Source organism: Carassius carassius, chromosome 9, assembly GCF_963082965.1.
Source record: "Carassius carassius chromosome 9, fCarCar2.1, whole genome shotgun sequence".
Classification (NCBI taxonomy): domain Eukaryota; kingdom Metazoa; phylum Chordata; class Actinopteri; order Cypriniformes; family Cyprinidae; genus Carassius; species Carassius carassius.
This window is the reverse complement of record NC_081763.1, coordinates 35527405-35546776: the sequence shown is the minus strand read 5'-3', so window position 1 is coordinate 35546776 and position 19372 is coordinate 35527405. Positions and strand designations below refer to the sequence as shown.

Sequence of the window (19372 nt, the reverse complement as noted above, 5' to 3'; positions counted from 1 at the left end):
TCTATCCCAGCGAAGCTTTAAATCTGTTGTTGTGATGATGATTTTCATGAAATCAAGCTGATATTTCACTGTAATGTTTCCTCAATCAAACACAAACGTGTCTGTGAAATATGAGGGTGTGTTTGTGTATGAATATTGTTATGTTTTATTCAACTTCTCTCAATGAACAACTGAATGATGAAAAACCCTATTATTCTGCAGAATATTGTCTGTATGATTTATTAGTTCTCATTATCTTCCTGAAGCACTTCTGTCCTGATGATAATCAATGCCTCAAATCAAACTCCAAACAGACCAAGACTCAACTTTAGAAAGATGTGGATATCAAATACCTTGTGTTATTAAAGTGGTTAAATTGTATGTAATGCTGCTGATATTGAACTGTATGATTTGATCTTCCAGATCCTCCTCGTTTCGCAGCTGTGTATGTGTTTGGATCAGTCGGTGTTGTGTTACTGAACTCTGTTGCTCTGATGATTGAACTGATCCTCAAAACAGGTGAATGAACACTTGCTCATCACACACTACACAATTACACTCATACATCTGCATATTAATGATTATTATAAACTGAGGACAGATCGTGTCTGGGCTCTGTTTTAAGACTATTCGTTTTTTATCTACACTCAAATAAATTAAAATAGCCTTGATGACGTCAGTGATTTCTCTCTTTGTAATGATGATATCAAGAATTCTTCTTGACTTTTAACTTTTTCTTAAAAGTTAAGAATTTTTAAATGAATTTCATAACAAATGAGCTATTCTTCATGATGAATTTTCTTCATAACTAATATAACTATGAACATAATCAATAGTTATTGATTATGTAGTTACAGTTTATATATTTAGTTTTGTGTCAGATGGATAAGGATATTTCGATCTCATGAAAGAGTGTTTTCTGTCAGAAATGGACTTTGGCGTGCACATGATACACAATGGTTAGGTTTATCGGTCAGTCTTAGGATGTTTCAGCTAATCGTGTAGTGTGTCCCCAGCCTAATAATCAGTGTCATCAGCTAATCATGCTGTTTGTGGTGAATATGATATATAAAACACTTGTTTATTGTCATCTTCAGTTAATGGTGAAGGAGCGATGGGAGACATGAGGATCAGCGTCTTCTCCTCTGAATTACTCTTCACTTTAATTCTGATGATTTTAATGGTATTTGAACCCTGTGAGTATAACTGAACATTAAATACATTCACTTCAGGTGTTTTGGGATTTTCATTTTCCTTTAAGAGATATTTCTATTGTTTTTATAATGATTGTGACTCAGTGATGCTGTTTGTTCAGTCATTTCTGAACTGATCTGAAGCGCTTCATCTTCATCACTCACTCGACACACAGTTAAACTCATTCTCATGTATGCAGACGGACATCTGAGGGTTTATTTGATTCGTTCTGAGACTGGTCTGTTATTGAGTTTGATGTGTTTGAATCTGATCAGATCTGAATGATGCTGTAAATCTCTTTCCTCACAGGGATCACACCATGTCTGCAGTCTTGTACGGTGAGTATCAGAAACCAGATGTGATTCATTCTCCTGCAGTGAGTTAATGGTGCTCTTGGTGATTTAATGTTTCTCTGAGTCTTTAAATACTTCATACAAACACACATCAGTTTCTGCTTACAGACGTCACTGTGGAAATAGACCTGCTCTATTCACATTTCTATTGTCACCTGTGATGAACTGATTACACAAACTCTATAATAATCTGTGAATTAATTCTGCTTCATTACTGAAGGACTGTTTTGGGGAAATTTCACTTCACTTGAGTTTTATTGAAATAAAATACCTGTACTTTTACTCAATTACATTTGCAGGGAAATGACTAGACACTTGGACATTTAACGGAGTAAAATGAAGCACAATTTATATGAATAAAAAGTACTTTTAACAGCTGGAGAGGGTTCTGAGAGGACTATACACCAGTTCAATTGGATTTATAGAATGTGCTATTATTTACGTTAAATATAAACCTTTTTAAATGTGGACAAAGTAACTGACTGCACCTTTAAACAACTGTCTGAAAAGCAGAAGCATGTTTAGTGAAGGTGTGTGTGAATGAACTGTCTTGTCTTGAACACAGAAGGCAATGAAGTCTTGTCGAGCTGCAGATGCTGGATCACACAATCAGGAATCTCAGGTTAGTGTCAGAATCACTGTTCTCCAGAAGCACAGAGATGACTGTAGATCACTGCTTCTGTTTCCTTCATTTATTAATCACTGCTGCTGAAGAACACATGTTAAAGTCTGTCTGATTCTGACTCCAGAATGCAACAGCAGATTCAGCCACTGGATCGAACCAGAACCAGAACCAGAACCAGAACCCAGCAGAGTCACATGAGATGAATCCTCTACTGAACACACAAAACCAGGAGAACAGCAGGAGCGACGGGACGGAGGAAGCTCAGCCGGATTCAGTGGTTTCACAATCATAATCCACAGTCAGAGAAAAACACTTGTGAGGGGCTTTCATCTGAGATTTAAGAGTTCAGTCTCATTCTTCATCTGTTATTGAGGCCGTTATTTAATGTGTGCTTGCTCAAGATATAAGCAGGATGTTTAACTGCTATTGCACGTGTTCTTTATATTGATGTAATAGGGATTTGCTTTTATAACTAATTCTTGCAGTAAACCAACTTCAGCAGTAGAACTGAGACTGAGACTCCTTTAAGATCAACAGAGAGAAATCAGTGTTATAATATTAACTTTAATAAACACGTCTGTGGATTGATGCTGGAGTCTCAAGATCACAGAGATCACAATTCAGGATCATGATGTCTGTCATACATCAGAAACACTAAGACTGAACATCTACAGCTTCAGATGACCACTCAGATCCTTCATTATGACTCTGTCCTGAAGAGTAAAACATTAGGACACATGGACTGTTATTATTTTAACTTCGTCTCAGATGGACTCATGAGAACAGCTGGACTAGAGTTAGGGTCAAACACTGGAGGAGCTCAGATAACTACTGTATGTGTTTATTGTATCTGTTTCTTCTTCTTCTTCTGCTCTTGAGTCTGTGGCAGACCATCCAACTGCTTGTGGGACATTAATGTATTAATGTAATTTGATCGAGGACAGTCTGAACTTTAATCAGCAAATTTGGAGTCTCTAACTTGGTTTGGCTGAAAATGACACTAATCTACACGCTCTGAAGTATAGATAGACTGCAAAACCAGAGCTGAACAAGATAAGTGTAATAATTGTGATGAGCGAACATGTTTCCAGAGCGGTGACACTTCTCCACCTCTGAGAGGATTCGTGAGCGAGCAGAACTTTAGTTTGAGGACACTTAGCACCTCTAGCACTCTCTATAACCAAACCTGCTCTTATTTTAGGCCCTTGGCCAGTTTTGAAGCACTGCTTCATGAAGCATCAAAACCTTTGCGAATCATCTGTTTTGAAATAATGGTTCCAAGCGCTTATCAATAGAGCTGAACAATTTCGGAATATAATCTAATTGCGATTTTATTTCTAATTTTTACCAATATTGCGAATGCAATTTAATATGTGATTTAAAAAAAGTTCTTTATGTTCTGTATTATTCAACAAATACAAGCAATGAATCATTATTAGATAGATTAAACTGTTCTTTTCTGTTGTCCAGGCCTACATATTGCGATGAAATTAAATGATGCATGAACTGATATGAATAACTGTTTTAGTTAAGAACTAGAATCACAGAAGTAACTTCCAGCCTTACAAACATGTATTAAAGTGAAAGTCATGACATTTGCCATGTATGGTGACCCATACTCTGAATTGGTGCTCTGCATTTAACCCATCCTAGTGCACACACACAGCAGTGAACACACACACACACACACACACACAGTGAACACACACACACCCGGAGCAGTGGGCAGCTATAGATCCAGCGCCCGGGGAGTAACTGGGGGTTCACTTCAAGGACACTTCAGTCATGAGTATTGAGGGAGGAAGAGAGTGCTGTTCATTAACTCCTCCCCACCTACAACTCCTGCCAGCACCAAGACTCGAACCTGCGACCTTCGAGTTACAAGTCCAACTCTATAACCATTAGGCCACAAACTATCACACAAACTAAAGTGTAGTTTGCAGAAAAAAACAACAATAACAAAAAACACGTTTCATTTTAAATAAAAATGTCGTGGCCTAGTGGTTACAGAGTTTGACTCCTAATCCTAGGGTTGTGGGTTTGAGTCTCGGGCTGGTAATACCACGACTGAGGTGTCCTTTAGCAAGACACTGAACCCCCAACTGCTCCCCGGACGCCACAGCAGAAATGATGAACACTGCTCCGGGTGTGTGTTCACAGTGTGTGTGTGTGTGTTCACTGCTCCGGGTGTGTGTTCACAGTGTGTGTGTGTGTTCACTGCTCCGGGTGTGTGTTCACTGTGTGTGTGTGTGTTCACTGCTCCGGGTGTGTGTTCACTGTGTGTGTGTGTGTGTTCACTGCTCCGGGTGTGTGTTCACTGTGTGTGTGTGTGTTCACTGCTCCGGGTGTGTGTTCACTGTGTGTGTGTGTTCACTGCTCCGGGTGTGTGTTCACTGTGTGTGTGTGTGTGTTCACGGTGTGTGTGTGTCTGTGTGTGTGTTCACTGTGTGTGTGTGTTCACGGTGTGTGTGTGTCTGTGTGTGTGTTCACTGTGTGTGTGTGTTCACGGTGTGTGTGTGTCTGTGTGTGTGTTCACTGTGTGTGTGTGTTCACGGTGTGTGTGTGTGTGTTCACGGTGTGTGTGTTCACTGCTCCGGGTGTGTGTTCACTGTGTGTGTGTGTGTTCACTGCTCCGGGTGTGTGTTCACTGTGTGTGTGTGTGTTCACTGCTCCGGGTGTGTGTTCACAGTGTGTGTGTGTGTTCACTGCTGAGTGTGTGCACGTTGGATGGGTTAAATGCAGAGCACTAATTCTGAGTATGGGTCACCATACATGGCTGAATGTCACTTCACGTCACAGGTCTTTTGCCAGGAGAACCAGCAGATCCTCTTTAGCAGGATTTAAGGATCGGCGAGAGCAAGTCAGTATATTACCTCCAGTGCTTAACAGACTATACTTCACTGTCAATGAGGGTCACAGGTAACTGTTTAACTCTGCCTCCACGACATCTTCTTGTTGCGCAGGCAAAGCAGAAGAGGCCAAATTGGTTTTAGAAAGACTGCCAAGAGACTTTCTTCAAGAGAGGGCTGTGTACTTTGAGGATTCGGAGCAGTTTCAGTTCCAGATCTCTTCTTCTGCCAGAAGAAAAATAACAAATCACATTAGTTTAGCAGTTGAATAACATATAAATATATATGTGTTTGTGGAAGTATCATATTCAAGCACATGATTATTATTAACCTGCTTATATGTACGTCTTGCTGATATTAGCAGCATTTTCGTCTTCAGGCGGGTCTTAATGACAGGGATGTTGTCCAGAGTCCATGAACAACTCAACATCCACAAGCTCCTGGGTGTTGGGGTCACTACTATATATATATATATATATATATAAACAGTCAGAAGGGAGCGTTTGTGATATATTTTTTTAGTTTTGGATATCTGGAAAATCGATTGTTCAGAGAAGAAAAGGTGAACGCTACCATGCGTCCTGTATTTTGCCAACAGTGAAGCATCCTGAGACCATCATCCATGTGTGGATCCATGCTCAAAAACACTGCCAGGAATAAAGAAAGTGTCAAAACATCCTGCAAGAGTGACTTCTAACGATCCAGGAGCAATTTAGTGATGATATGTGTAAATAAACAAACATAAACACGTGTAAATCCTGACTCTGTCTGTGTTCTCTCTTCAACTGGACCTTTACTTCACTGTCTCTGAATCAACACTGAATCAGTGATGGAGTTAATTAGATAATTAAGTGATTAATTGAGTTTAATTGAAGGCATCTGATGATAACAAGCAAAATCACTGAACATGAACAGAAACACAATAACTACAGCCACAGCATTAATGAAATAAATTGAAGATAAAAGACATTATGGGACAGATCTACTAACACTAAAACTGGTATATCGTACAACACTGATCATGACGACACTAACACAAACAGTCTGATCTTAATGCACATGTAGTTGTAGGAGTTTACCTTTCAGATGCAAACTAATGTTAGGAGAGTATTTTAATAAATGATGCCACTTTGTGTCTGTGTTTTTAGTAGATCACCTGCACATTATGATCATCACTCTGCATGTCTGAGACTCTATAAAACCTCTGTTAACTCTCAATAAGAACTTTTGTTACACGTAAGAAAGAAATGAAGTCAAACTGGTTTGTAAAAAGTGAAGCTGGTGGTGTTTGTGACGTTCCTTTGTTGAGATCTTGAGAGATTTAATGTCTTCTTTTATTATCAGTTGATTTCATAAAAGCTGGCTGTATTTTGTAGTTGTTGTGTTTCTGCGGCCTCGTTTATAAAATGTTGCACAGGAACCGTCATTCATTTGATCTTTTGAGATCATTTATCAAATGTGTGCGAGTGTGATTCAGAGAAATGAATGTACACACAACCAGACAGGAAGGCATCAAGGCACGTCCCCGAGTCTAAAGTTAGCTTCACTTCCTGTCTCCTGATATATATCTGATTTGATTTTTAAAGGCAGCATAGATTTATCCTTCGCTGCCTTTGGTATCCCACAATCCTGTGCGTTCCATTCCATGACGGTTGAGCTAAACAATAAAGATGGCGTCTAAAAGTTGTGTTTGGTTATCAGTTCGAGTGTAAATGTATATTTATGACCAACCTTTTGCACTTTTGATGTCAGTTCTAGCGAGTAATCAGTATTATAGTGAATAAATAGTTGTTTAATTATTATCAAAACTCGTTACGCTGCTTCAGAAGTCTGTCCTAAATCAGTTTCATGAGGTTCCTTCATGTGCAAACGCTGCGATTAGAAGTCCTTGCTGAATAAGACAGCAGCCGGAGGTTTCAGTCATCCTAAAGACACTGAGCTGCTTCAGGTGAATTTGAGCTGAACTCTGCAAATGTGTGCAAAACACTAGATTTATTTTTGTAATTCAGTTTTTTATGATATAATGTTGGTAAAGTGTACAAAAACATAGTATTAAAGGAAAAAAAAACATAATTGACAACTATTAAACCATAATAAATTAATAAAAAGCTACCCTACCCTCCCTCGCCCGACCCAACACACATTTACATTTAGTCATTTAGCAGACACTTCTATCCAAACCAATAGAAGCAATCAAAATCAACAAAAGAGCAATCATTTGTAAATATACGTAAATGAAATTAAGTATGGTAACACACCTCAGGACAAAACTACCTAAAGAATTATATATAAGTACACAGATAGGCAGGATTGGTGGTAATACCAGCAGCAGATGTAATGGTCAAACACACTGTGATGTCCACATACAAGTTCTGAGACTGGGGTGTTGTTATCGGACCCATTCAAAGTAAGAAATAGAGCCATTGGTTTTTATTGATAACTACATAAGAGTGAGCTCTTTCTGGATGAGTCAGACGTGAATGTCTTTTTTGAAAATTTGCCTCAATGTAATAAAGTGCCTGGTATTGATGGCCTGCCAGTTGAATTTTATAGGACTTTTTGGGCGGAAGTGAGTTTGGACTCAATGAAAGTTTGGTGAATGGACAGTTAACTTTAAGTTGCAGAAGAGCAGTTCTTACAAATATTGCCCAAGAAAGGTGATTTAAATGATATTTGATAATATAAAAGAAAACTTTTTCTTTTATATATTAATGACATTTGTGATGTTTCCAAATTATTACAGTTTGTTTTATTTGCAGATGATACTAATTTCTTCAGCTCTGGAAATAATATACAGGAACTAGTAGAATCCATTGAATATGAAATGACAAAATTGAAGAAATGGTTTGATATAAATAAGTTGTCGTTGAATTTAGAGAAGACAAAATTCATGGTCTTTGGAAATAGGAAAATAAATGAACCTGTTGCTTTATCCATAGATGGAGTTGATATTGAGAGAGTGTTTGAGTTTCGTTTTCTTGGTGTAATTATGGATGATAAGCTATCATGGAAACCTCACATAACACACATTAAAAGAAAAATCTCCCAAAATATTTTTGTTTTAAACAAAGTGAAGGAGTTATTAAATAATAAAACAATGAAAATACTATATAGTTCACTCATCGTACCATATTTTATTTATTGTATAGAAGTCTGGGGGAACACATATCAGACAAATATAAAACCTTTATCTATTTTACAGAAGAGAGCTATAAGAATTATTCATAAAGTCAACTACCGAGAACATACAAGCAAATTATTTGTTAAATCCAGAATATTAAAGTTAGAAGATTTGGTTAAGTTTCAAACACTAATAATTTTATTTAAAGCAAGACATAAAATCTTACCAGAGAAAATACAACACCTTTTTCAGTTAGAAAAAGAGTTCAGTAGGAGAAGGTATAATGCACGTACAACAATAAAACAAATGTGCCGCTCAGTTATTGGAGTAAAATTGTGGAACTCATTGCATGAAAATCTTAAAAGTTGTAGTAATATTGGACAGTTTAAGTATAAGTATAAACAGAGTATATTCAGTCAGTATTAATATGGTGAGGTCTATGTTTTTGGTTTTTGTTTTGTTTGTTTTTTGGTGTATTGTATATGTATTGGATTACATGTTGATTTGTTGTTAGGGCATTGCCTGATTTATTATACTGCATGAATGCTGATATTTAAACCAACATTGTTTTTGTCAGTGTAATTTTGGCTGTAAGTTGCGTAACCAAGGTTATTTTTTATTTTGTTTTTGGAATAGGGGACAGATATTATAAGATTTAATCTTCTTTCTGTTCCCTTTTGCACATGGGAATTTAAATTATCTAAAGAAGAAAATGAAATGTTTTGTGTTTTTACCATGGAGCAATAAAACAATTAAATTAAAAAAATATATATATATATCTCCTTCATCTGAGATATTTTAGATGCTGGTAAAAGATGCTGGCCTAGTGTCTCTTGAACAAGAACAATCCTTTGACAGGGTGGAGTACACATATTTGTGGAACACATTAACAGCTTTTGGTTTTAATAATGATTTTCTGTCCATGCTAAAAGTTTTGTATAATGAAGTTTAATGTGTTTTAAATATTAATGGTGATTTATTTGCCTCTTTTAAGGTCTTCAGAGGTATCAGGCAAGGCTGCACTTATCTGGCATGTTGTATACTTCAGCCACTGAACCACTCTTAATCAGAATAAGAGAAAAACTATGGGATTATCTATTCCGAACTGTACAAATGTATTTAAACTGTCTGTATATGCTGATGATGTTTTAATTAATGGGCAGAGAGACATGAATATGTTGTTGGAAAATTTGAAGGATTTTAAAGAGATTTCTGCCACAAAAGTAAACGGGTCCAAGAGTGAAAAGGTCAAAGGTCGCTTGTTAAATGGAAGTTTTTGCTCCCTAAATTGTCATACAAGGGACGGATATTGATCATCAACAACCTAATTGCATCTGCACTTCGGCATCGATTAATTTGTGTGGATCCTCCACGAGATCTACTGCCAAGACTGCAATCATTTTAAATAGACTTCTTTTGGGATGAGATGCACTCTATACCTACATCTGTTTTGTACCTCCCCAAAGAGGAAGGAGGACAAGGTTTAAAGCATGTGCAAAGCAGAATAGCGGCCTTTAGGATTTAATTTATTCAAAGGCTGACATTTAACATTTGTTCAAACTGGCTGGTTTGACCTTTGAGAATGTTGATGCTGTCACCAGATGTCTGGAGGTAAAGTGAATGCGTAATGGCAAAATTGTTTGAAAAGTGGAAGTCAGCACTTATACCCGAACAAGTTAAATGGATGGGTGAACATACTGAAGGGTTAACAGCCCCAAATTGTAATGATTATACAGATTTATACTATATATTTTCCTGATTTTAATGAGAGTAAAGGTGTTTTTACAAGACGGTATCTTGTTTTTATTGGGGCCTAATTCTGTATCTGGGAAAACTGTTTAGAAGAGTTGTGTGAAGACACTTAAGATTATTATTATTATTATTATTATTATTATTTTGCACAATAGAGTTGATACTCCTTGGCACACTGTTATCCATTTAGGAGAGAATATTAAACCAGAATGGAGAGCTTTGTACAAACCACGTTGTCAAATAAGGTAGGAGACCTACAATAGACAATCCTTCATGGCGCTATAGCTGTGAATGCTCTTGTTTCTATTATAAACCCAGGTAGCAGTGATAAATATCCTTTTTGTTTCCAGAGGGAGACTGTATTTCACACATGTTTGTTTTCCACTAGGCTTGATTCACTGTTTGAAGTTTTAACTGCTTTATTTAATCATTTTGATGAGACTTTTTCACTCAAAGTGTTGAACAAGACATTGAACAAGATTTTAGTAGAAATTTATAAATTGTGTTTTTTAACCTGGTGAAATCTAGAATTTTGATTGATTTCCGGTATTATAAGGCTATGGGAGAAAGTATGTGTTTTGAAACAATTTGGTGTTATAAAAGGGCTCTATTGATGAGGATTTAGAGTTTGCAATTTGTTTAATCTTTGTGTGCTGTTCATTTGTTTTGGTTTTTGTATTTTGAGGTTTGAATGTAAGGGTTAATTATGTACTGTGTTTTGAATTGTAATAAAGGTGTGTTCAAATTTTTATTCTCTCTCTCTCTCTCAAATAACGGCATTATTCTGCATATCAGTAGTTTAAGCGTCTTTTATTTGCTCTAAAATATCATTTTGGAATCAGCAACGAGAGTAAGGACTACATTCGATCTTCAGTGACTGAATGAAAGCTGAACAACTTGTCACTTACTGTGATCGAGAACGCTGTAATGGTGTTTCTTTTCTGTGGTAATATTATATATTAACTTCTTTTGATATCGCAAGAAGAGGTAAATCCGGCTCTGACCTGATAACTTTTTCTTCATAAAACAGCCTATACGCATGCTGAAAGAAAGAGTAGTTTCTACTGCATTTAGTTAAAGAATATGAAAAAAAACATTTTTATAGGACTTTGATTTTGAATTCAACAACTATCTGACATAAAAGTTCTGTTCGTAGACATACACATGTCTAATTCTTCCAAACAGCAGAGCCCTGAATCTCAGCAGTCGTGGAAAACGTCTCGTCTGCTGCTGATACGAGGAGCTCATGCAGTGATCTGCTTAATGAATGTCTATTTGTGAAGCTCTTGTTCTTGTAAAGTTCATCCTGTGCTTCATATTCTGTTCATCTGATGGCAGCGTAAGTCACTGTGTCATTATGATCCTGGAAGAACAGCACAGAGTTTCTCCGTCAGTGTTTGAACCATGGACACATGTTATAAGAGCGTTTTTATCAGAGATTCAGATTCAGAGCTACATCTCAGCAGCGTATGGATGAGAGAAGCAGACAGTGATGAAGAACAAGGGAAAGAGCTGCTATCTACTCACTTTGAGTGATTTCACAGGCTTTTTACTGGTAGAGGAGACTTCAGAGTAAGTCACATCATCTGTCCGCTCCTGCACAGTTAACACACAGAACAGACATATCTGATACTGTAATATATCAGATAACACTGAAGCGTTCACTCAGTCACAGTATAGAGGAGGACTGAATGTCTTATGCTTTATTTGACTCACATGCTCTCTCGCAGCAGCAGGAGTGTCCATGTTGATCGTCTCATACGTCCTTTTATCATCATTCTCGTCTTTAACCTTCAGACAACAAACAGTTAAAACTGCACGAATGTCACTTTATTGAGCTCTAAAGACAGAAATCAGATCTAAATCACTGGCATTACCGAACTCACCACCGCTGTTTTTCTCCAGATCAGCCAGAGAACAGCAGCCAGAAGAACAGCGATCACAGCGACAGACACAGAAATCACTGCGACTGAAGAAGAGACATAGTCAGAGACGGGATGATTGATCTCTATTATAGTCAAAGATGATAAGTGACTGACATATTTCATTAATGTTTTATGCATTACCTTCTGTAGAAGATAGTTCTGGCGTTGAATCAGCTTGAGCTGTAAAAGATGAATGTTAGTTCAGATGCATCACACGATAGAATGGGGATCTTCAAAGTGCAGTCCCCTATACCATACCCCCCCATTAAAAAAAAGAAATCATCCGAAATGTGCTGATTTACATCCCTTATTGTCACTTATATGATGCACATAATGACAATTGAGCCAGACGTAAACACTCTAAAGCAGGCATTTCAAGGTTTTTATAGCTGTATTTCTCATGTCTGTGTCATGTCATTTTTCACTGAGGGTTTCAGAACAAAGTTTATGGTTTGATAATCAGATTTCTCTTGGATATGAATCTGCAGTGCGCTGTCAAAGACTTGTGAACTCAGGTGTTGCAGTCTTCTGTTCCAAAATATAGCATTAAGCCCCGTGAAGCCGTGGTTTACAGTGAATTTATAACAGCTGAGGGGCGTTGATAGGCACGACGCGAAGATCAGTAAACACCCTTAGGTGTGATAAATTCACTGTAAACCATGGCTTCACGGGGCTTATTGGTTTTATAAAATGGTTATTCCATATACGTAGTAAGGTTTCACAAAATAAAAAAGAGCATATAAAGTGTAATGATATTAATAACAACTGTATTCTTCCACCAAACAATGTAGCTCCTCAGAATCAGTTGTGGTTGTAACAAAGTGGTTGCCGAGCAACACACAGAAGTAAACAAAGGTGTATGTTTGTGTTGTAATTTACAACAGCTTTGAATGCGGCTCAACCAATCAGAATCAAGGACCGGAACTATCCGCTTTATAATATGTGTTGTTGCACAGTGACTGTTTATTTTATAATGCGTATAGACGGTTTCATCGGGCGCACGCGCCTGGCCCTAAGTTAACGTCCGGTCTGTGTTGTGTACATCGGTCTGGCTGCAGTGCCTTCTACAAACGCAGTTAAAGTCAAGGTGATGAGTACACTGAAGTTGGGGTCAGGTGGTTGTGCTGCGGGATGTGTTTCCCATACATTTATTTATTTTTGGAGACTCGCCACAATTTTAAAACTGATCGATTTTCAAAAAGGCTTCGCTGAATAAACATGAGTAACGTTACTACTGCACGTTTAATAATAATAATTCCTTACATTTATATGTTTAAATATCAAAACGAGGCACAGGTGTTTATATATCGCTGTATTTCTGAAAGAAGACTTGCGTGTTAATGCCTGATAAAGCAGCGTGTGAGCGTACCGCCTCTGCTTTGTTTACAGCTGTTACTGCGGAAACCTCTATTTCTCGCGCTTTATGTCTATGCTTTAAAACATCTCCTGCTGCCAAAGAATGAATTTGCATTTTCATTAAGTACGCCTGATCCACGCGGCAAACATATTTTGTTTGTTATCAAAAAATATCTACTCTAGAGGGACTTGGCTGTTGTTATTGATTCTATTTGGAAGTCTACCGGAAGTTAAGTTAGGTCCAAAAAAGCGCGCATGCGCAGTAACATTTGTTTATGTTGTTGCCGTTGAAACCGTCTATAACTGCAAAAGTTGCACACATAGGAGACTGAAGCCAGTGTCATCTTGACCTGCTTGATTTATGATTTTTTTCACAGTCTTGTCTGTAAAACCTTCAGTATATCCACTGGTCAGGGATGTGAAAAGCAGGCATTCTTCACGGTTGATGGCCATTTCCAACAAATATGGTGTCTGAGACAATACTAAATCACTTGTAGCCTGATTTGTGAAATCCTTCACTATCACATTTGATCATGTTTCAGTCTGTCTCGTTGCTCGTTCCTCTTTTTCATGTGTAATAAAGACAAACAGGCTAAACCAGTGAATAACAATCAATGGTCATCTAGTCGGGTCATGCTAGACTGTCATGCTCAGAACAGTTTTGATCTGTTAACCCTTTTCTTACTATTTAAAATGCTAATGATATGGATTTTTACTTATTATTTTAATATTAATAAAGATAACCGTCACTGACAGACAAAGCATTATGAAATAGTTTGCTTAATGTTTGCTTGCTTTCACTCTATTTCTTTTTCACTCTGTCTCTCTTTCTTTCATTCTTTCTGTCTTTCTCTCTTTATCTCTTTGACTCTTTCTCTCTTTCATTCTTTCTGTTTGCCAGTAAAGGGTTAACAGACCAAAACTTTACTGTGAACTGTTTCACAAAGGAAGCAGAATAGGGAAGGAGAACGGGTTATTCTGGCCAAAACTGTATTTCTGTAAAAAGTATTTCACAAACTCACAATACTCCATTTAAGTCTAGTATGATCATTTTAAAAGGTATAAGCTAGTTCATCTAATGTCTTGGGCCGGGGTTCATTGGCACAGCCAGCTTGTCATTTTTACACAAGTAACAGAGGATAGAGCAGTGTAAAACACTGAAACATGATAAATATGATTGTGATATTTTCCACACATTAGGCTACATCTGAAACGGTTGTCCAGACCCTGTCCTGGAGATCCTGAGGAATAAATACAAGACTAGGACCAAACTCACGAATCAAGCAGGTCTAACCTTTGGATCTATACGCATTATGAAATTAAGAGTCACTATGAAAAAGCTAAATTGCCATTATAAGTGTATATTGGGACACGAGACCAGCGCATAGCCTTCTGTACATAATAAATAATAGTTTAGCCCCCAGTTATTACATTGTGACTAACAATTCATTCACGTAAATGACTTACAACGAATGACAGGACCGAGAGCAGATCAGTCTGGCTTAAAATCAGTTTGTTATTGTTTTATACAGGTTTTTCTCTCTCAACAACGCAAGTTTGATCTGGTGCGACTTATTTTTCGAAAAAAAGAAAAGAAAACAGCATTGTGTAAATACAATAAGACTGTTTAAACTAATAAAACAAGCATTTTATGTTAAACTCTCCCACCAGATTTACTTTAGTCTGAAACACTGTTATAATTTTGAGGGTCCCTGGGAAAATTTCAGTCCCTGGTTCCTAAAAGTTTGAAAAACCCTGCTGTAGATTATGTCAATAATATTTTGTTGTTATTAATATTATCCCTTTAACTGCCCCACCATCAGCATTTCTTGTCTTCTTATGTCGCTAGTCTCCACACTCAGTGTATTTTTTTTTCCAACACATCCCATAATTTTAGTAATATCCGCCTCTACCAAATGGTTGATATGTCACTTATCGGTAAAAATGCTGGATTTCATACACATACTATAAAGATCAGAAAATTTGAACTATAATACTAATTTATAAAAAAAAAAAATCTAAATAAAATAGTTTTGTATATGGAATCTTCTTTATTTATTGAAGTATGCCATAAAATATTTCAGGTTTTCATTTTAACACAGGAAATGAGCAAAAGATAGCAAAAGATAGTAATATAATGGCATTTTAAGCTTTTATGATTCAAGAAACACGTCGTCAAGTGTGGTAGCGCAACAGGATTTCATTTCTTTCTTTTTGCAGATAAATGAACATTTCTTTGTAAACCAGCAATCCGGTACAGTGTAAGTTTTGAGCCAAGGGTGTCCTCTGGCTCCTTCAAGGAAACCGTTTTTTTTTGGAGTGTGTTTGCCTTTTCTTCTCTTCTAAAATGGAAGCTTAGTAGAGGATGTGCTAGTTGAGGGAGAATCATCTTCATCCAGGGACTCAAAAGAACTGTCACTAGCTACCTCTTCTCAGACAGGTTGATAATCCAGATCCTCTATTGCAGTGGATCTCTAACCTCTAGATGAAGTACACCCAGCACTGCACGTTTAGTATGTCTCCCTATGTCTGACACACATTAAGTTTAAGTTCTTAAGTTCTTGTATAATAGAAACGGTTGACATCCATCTAGTAATTGTAAAAAAAACATTACATCTATCACAAGTGATGTTAGTACATCAGCATTTGTCATTTAATAAGTAATTGCCTCTGATAATTATGATTTCCACACATTAATTCTATGAATTTATTAAATTTACTTCAAAAAAAGAAAAAAAAAATGAAATTATCTCATTATATTAATGAAAAAATAACAAGAGCTGTGTCATATTCATAGCTATGAATGATCAGAACTTTATATTTCTCAGCAAATTGTACATTCTGACTGCAGAAATGGATGATCTGAAAACATTAGCATAGCTTTTCTAACTTTACCATAAAGTGACAAATCAACCGTTTGGTTGTGCAAGTTTTTGTTTTAAATAAAATTTATTAAAAACATACTAAAGTTTTTTCATGGCACCAAGTAACACAATTTTGTAAAGTTAGGGCTCTTACAGTGTAATAAGTCAAAAAATAAGCTTACCTGGCAAAATTTGACCAAAAAGGGCTCACATGGCAGGGGTGATTTCTGTTTCTGACATCCATGTTAGAAGAAGCATTGTGACAAGTGCTGTTGATTGACACTCTGACATCTAATGTATTTTTCTGGCATAACATACATCAGCCAGATGCTAGAGATGGCTCAATCAGCTAGAGTTAAGTTAGGTACTCCTCTCAGTGAAATATATTGTCTCAAAATGTTATTTTTAAATATTATTTTTATTATTGTAATTATTTTTAATTTTTAATTTATTAATTTTTTTGCTGTCAAGTCTCAATTTGTTCATTATTCCCAGCAGCAGGTTCTGGACTGTTAAACTCGACTGCAGTTCATTAGTTTGCAGCAGTGCTTTGAGTTTCTTCTGTCAGACTGAAAGAAGCTTTTGTTTCTTGGTTTGTTCTGCTTCAGTGACACTAACAGTTCTTAATGATACTGACATTATGAGACTCTAAAACTGATTGATGAGATGTTTTCTCACCTGAACTCTTGACAGTGTATGTGACTGAGCTCTTGACTTGATCTCTGTGAGTAACTTCACATCTCCACTCTCTGTTGTGATCTTCATTCAGGAGTGTTGTATTCAGAGAGATGATACAGTGATCTGATGAGGATGATATCTGATATCTGGAGTCTGATCTCAGTTTAACACCAGCCTGATTCACCCAGAACAGATCAATTCTCTCAGAACTGACCGAATCATCACAAGAGACTCGATGATATGAATACAGCTGACAGAAGAGAGTCACAGAGAGACCTGCACTGATCTCAGTGTGTGAGGATGAGACTGAAACACAGAATAACACATACATCACACACTCTTCAATCATCATGAGAGATTAAATCAAGAATTTACCCTTTTTAAATTGATCACATAATAATAAATTACCATGAAGAACATGCAGATAAACACGAGCATCAGGTTCTTGTTGTTGGTCTCTCTTCTCACCAGTCCATTGTTGACAGATGTAAGATCCAGAATCTTCTGTTGAGATGTTCCTGATGTTCAGAGAGCAGTCAGACCCCAGACTCAGTCTCTCATGACTCTCTGTGTCTTTCTTTCTCCCTAAATGAATCAGTTCAACTGCTTCTGAATGACTGAATCTGTTATAGAGCCATGTAGTTGATGTACAGTCATGAAGAGCATTATTACAGGGCAGACGGACATCTTCACCAGAACTGATGAACACATGATCATCATCCACTCCACTGACACCTGAAACACAAGAACATGTGACTGATCAGTATACTATTAATTATATTAATGTCAGCATAAATTGCAGAAGATTCAGATCATATGGTATTTTTATCATTTAATGCAAACAACACACTCAGAATAAACAATTGTTCTTCATCAGAGAGCTGTTCACAAACACACTCTCAATATGAAATTAACTCAGCATCAGATGTTTGTCTAGTTTTAGTGCGTTCAGGAATAATCCAGTATGTAATGTATGAAACACAAGAATAAACTGATCGTGTTCAAATGAACTCTTTCTCAGTCTGATTCTACTGAGTGTCTTGAAGAGAAAACACAGATATCTTTACCTGTGAGAAGTGAAGAGAGAAAGATCAGTCCCAGCAGACACAGATGATTATTATCAGACATTTTCTCTTTCTCTTAGTCTTTCTCTTCAGTATATGATCTCAACTCTTTCTTTAAATACTATCAGCTCTTCCTGTTTATTCACTTCCTCTGATCTACAGAAATCTACAGTGTTGAAATGCTGCTAAAGTAGCTAGTAACATTATGCCAGTCGTAATGGAGAACTGAGATCAGCTAAGTTTAGTCTTTCTGCTTCCACCTCAACGGGTCAAACTTTTCCTCCAAGAGCCGAGCACTGACTGATGCCCGCGTTGTGTTGAGCTCTGCTCCTCCTGTGTTTCTAATGAACTGTGTAAATCTAACCATAACCACTAACATGTCACAACAGCGATGATGAAACATGTTCTTTAGTGTGACAGCTGAATATTGCTAACCACACTGACTCACACACATTTACTCTGAACCTGATCTACAGCCTATTCTGTGCATTCCTGTTAGTTTCACTTCTTTCTTTGAGCAGATTTCTCTAACTTACTAAATTCTAGGAATAAAATCATTACAGTATGAGTAATAAAACTGGTTTGTTACTGAAAAGGTATTCACTATCAATGTCTTCCTATTATTGCTCTCATACTAAGAATAATAATACCAATTACGCCACAGTCAGTAAAACTAGCTGTTGGCCATTTTGAAAAATCTTTCAAAATCTACTTTTTCAAACTACTTTAACTTTAAACTCCTCCTAAATCATTGGTTGAACTTTTGGCAAAACCATTTTTGTTTAACACATTGACAAATTTGATGGCACAAAGCCCAACCACTTTCTTATGTAAGTACATTTACTTAGAAATGACATATTATTTGGTAGTAAAACAGAAATAGTTGCAAATTGCATTGATGCAAAGATGTATAGCCTATGTATGAAGATGCATGTATTTTTACTTATAACTTATAAGATATACTAATTATAATTATCACTTAATTATAAGCACCAGAATTACTGAACACAGTTGCACAGCGACTACTGAACAGACACTCAGATGTGCATAAACCTGCATTTTTACAGCACTGTGTGTTTTTCTCTCCTCTCAACACTGATGTTTGTCTCCTGTCTCTGTGGGTTCTAGTATTTTCAGAAGTGTGTAGCTGCTGGCTCTGGGAACTCAGATAGATTGACTGCACTGGTCTAACCCACACAGATCTGAGATCAATCTCTGAACACAGACTGGACACATGCCGACTGAGCCTGGTCTCTTCCAAAAGTTTTTTTCTTAATTTCTGTCACTGATGGAGTGTAACAATTTAAAAACTCCATAATCACGGGAAGGAACGAGGCGGGAACCGGCCGACAAATCAAATTAAGACTTTAATAATAAAGTAAACACAAAAGCCCCTCGCGGACGACTGTCGCACACAGACAAAAACCAAACACCAAATAAAACCCAGGCCTGGTCCTCTCTCGTCCTTCACTGTCGTCGCTCCTCTTTTGTATCCTTCCGATCTCCTCTATGGGACTTGAGACCGGTGAGTCGAGCAGGTGTTGCTCATTTCCCAATCCCTCCACCAGCCTCGCTCCGTTCCCACGGCTCTCAGCCCCGCCCCACTCGTCAC

At 37.1% G+C, this 19372-nt stretch overlaps 2 protein-coding genes and 1 long non-coding RNA gene across 4 annotated transcripts in view; 1 reads left to right on the top strand and 2 right to left on the bottom strand.

Annotated features, from left to right (window-relative positions):
* The window catches only part of LOC132149697 (uncharacterized), a 39449-nt gene extending 36878 nt beyond the window's left edge, over positions 1 to 2571 (top strand). Inside the window, exons 13-17 of one of the 2 annotated variants that reach the window (XM_059559097.1) lie at positions 403 to 498; positions 1077 to 1175; positions 1483 to 1511; positions 2092 to 2148; positions 2276 to 2571. In XM_059559097.1, the coding sequence (XP_059415080.1) occupies positions 403 to 498; positions 1077 to 1175; positions 1483 to 1511; positions 2092 to 2148; positions 2276 to 2443 (449 nt within the window). In that variant the 3' untranslated portion in view covers positions 2444 to 2571. The remainder of the gene's footprint in view (positions 1 to 402; positions 499 to 1076; positions 1176 to 1482; positions 1512 to 2091; positions 2149 to 2275) is intronic. The other variant, XM_059559098.1, reaches the window with a different exon arrangement.
* Positions 2572 to 10990: 8419 nt separating this feature from the next.
* LOC132149725 (uncharacterized) lies at positions 10991 to 11740 on the bottom strand. The gene is made up of 3 exons (XR_009435054.1): positions 11590 to 11740; positions 11401 to 11469; positions 10991 to 11236 (listed from the first exon to the last, which is right to left on the bottom strand). It is a non-coding gene; the product is annotated as an uncharacterized LOC132149725 (long non-coding RNA).
* A 37-nt stretch (positions 11741 to 11777) lies between these two features.
* LOC132149716 (uncharacterized) lies at positions 11778 to 17908 on the bottom strand. Its single transcript, XM_059559126.1, has 4 exons — positions 17764 to 17908; positions 17105 to 17431; positions 16697 to 17002; positions 11778 to 11978 (listed from the first exon to the last, which is right to left on the bottom strand). Exons 1-4 carry the CDS (start codon positions 17822 to 17824, stop codon positions 11929 to 11931), a joined length of 744 nt encoding a protein of 247 aa, XP_059415109.1. The 5' UTR covers positions 17825 to 17908; the 3' UTR covers positions 11778 to 11928.
* Positions 17909 to 19372: the final 1464 nt, after the last annotated feature.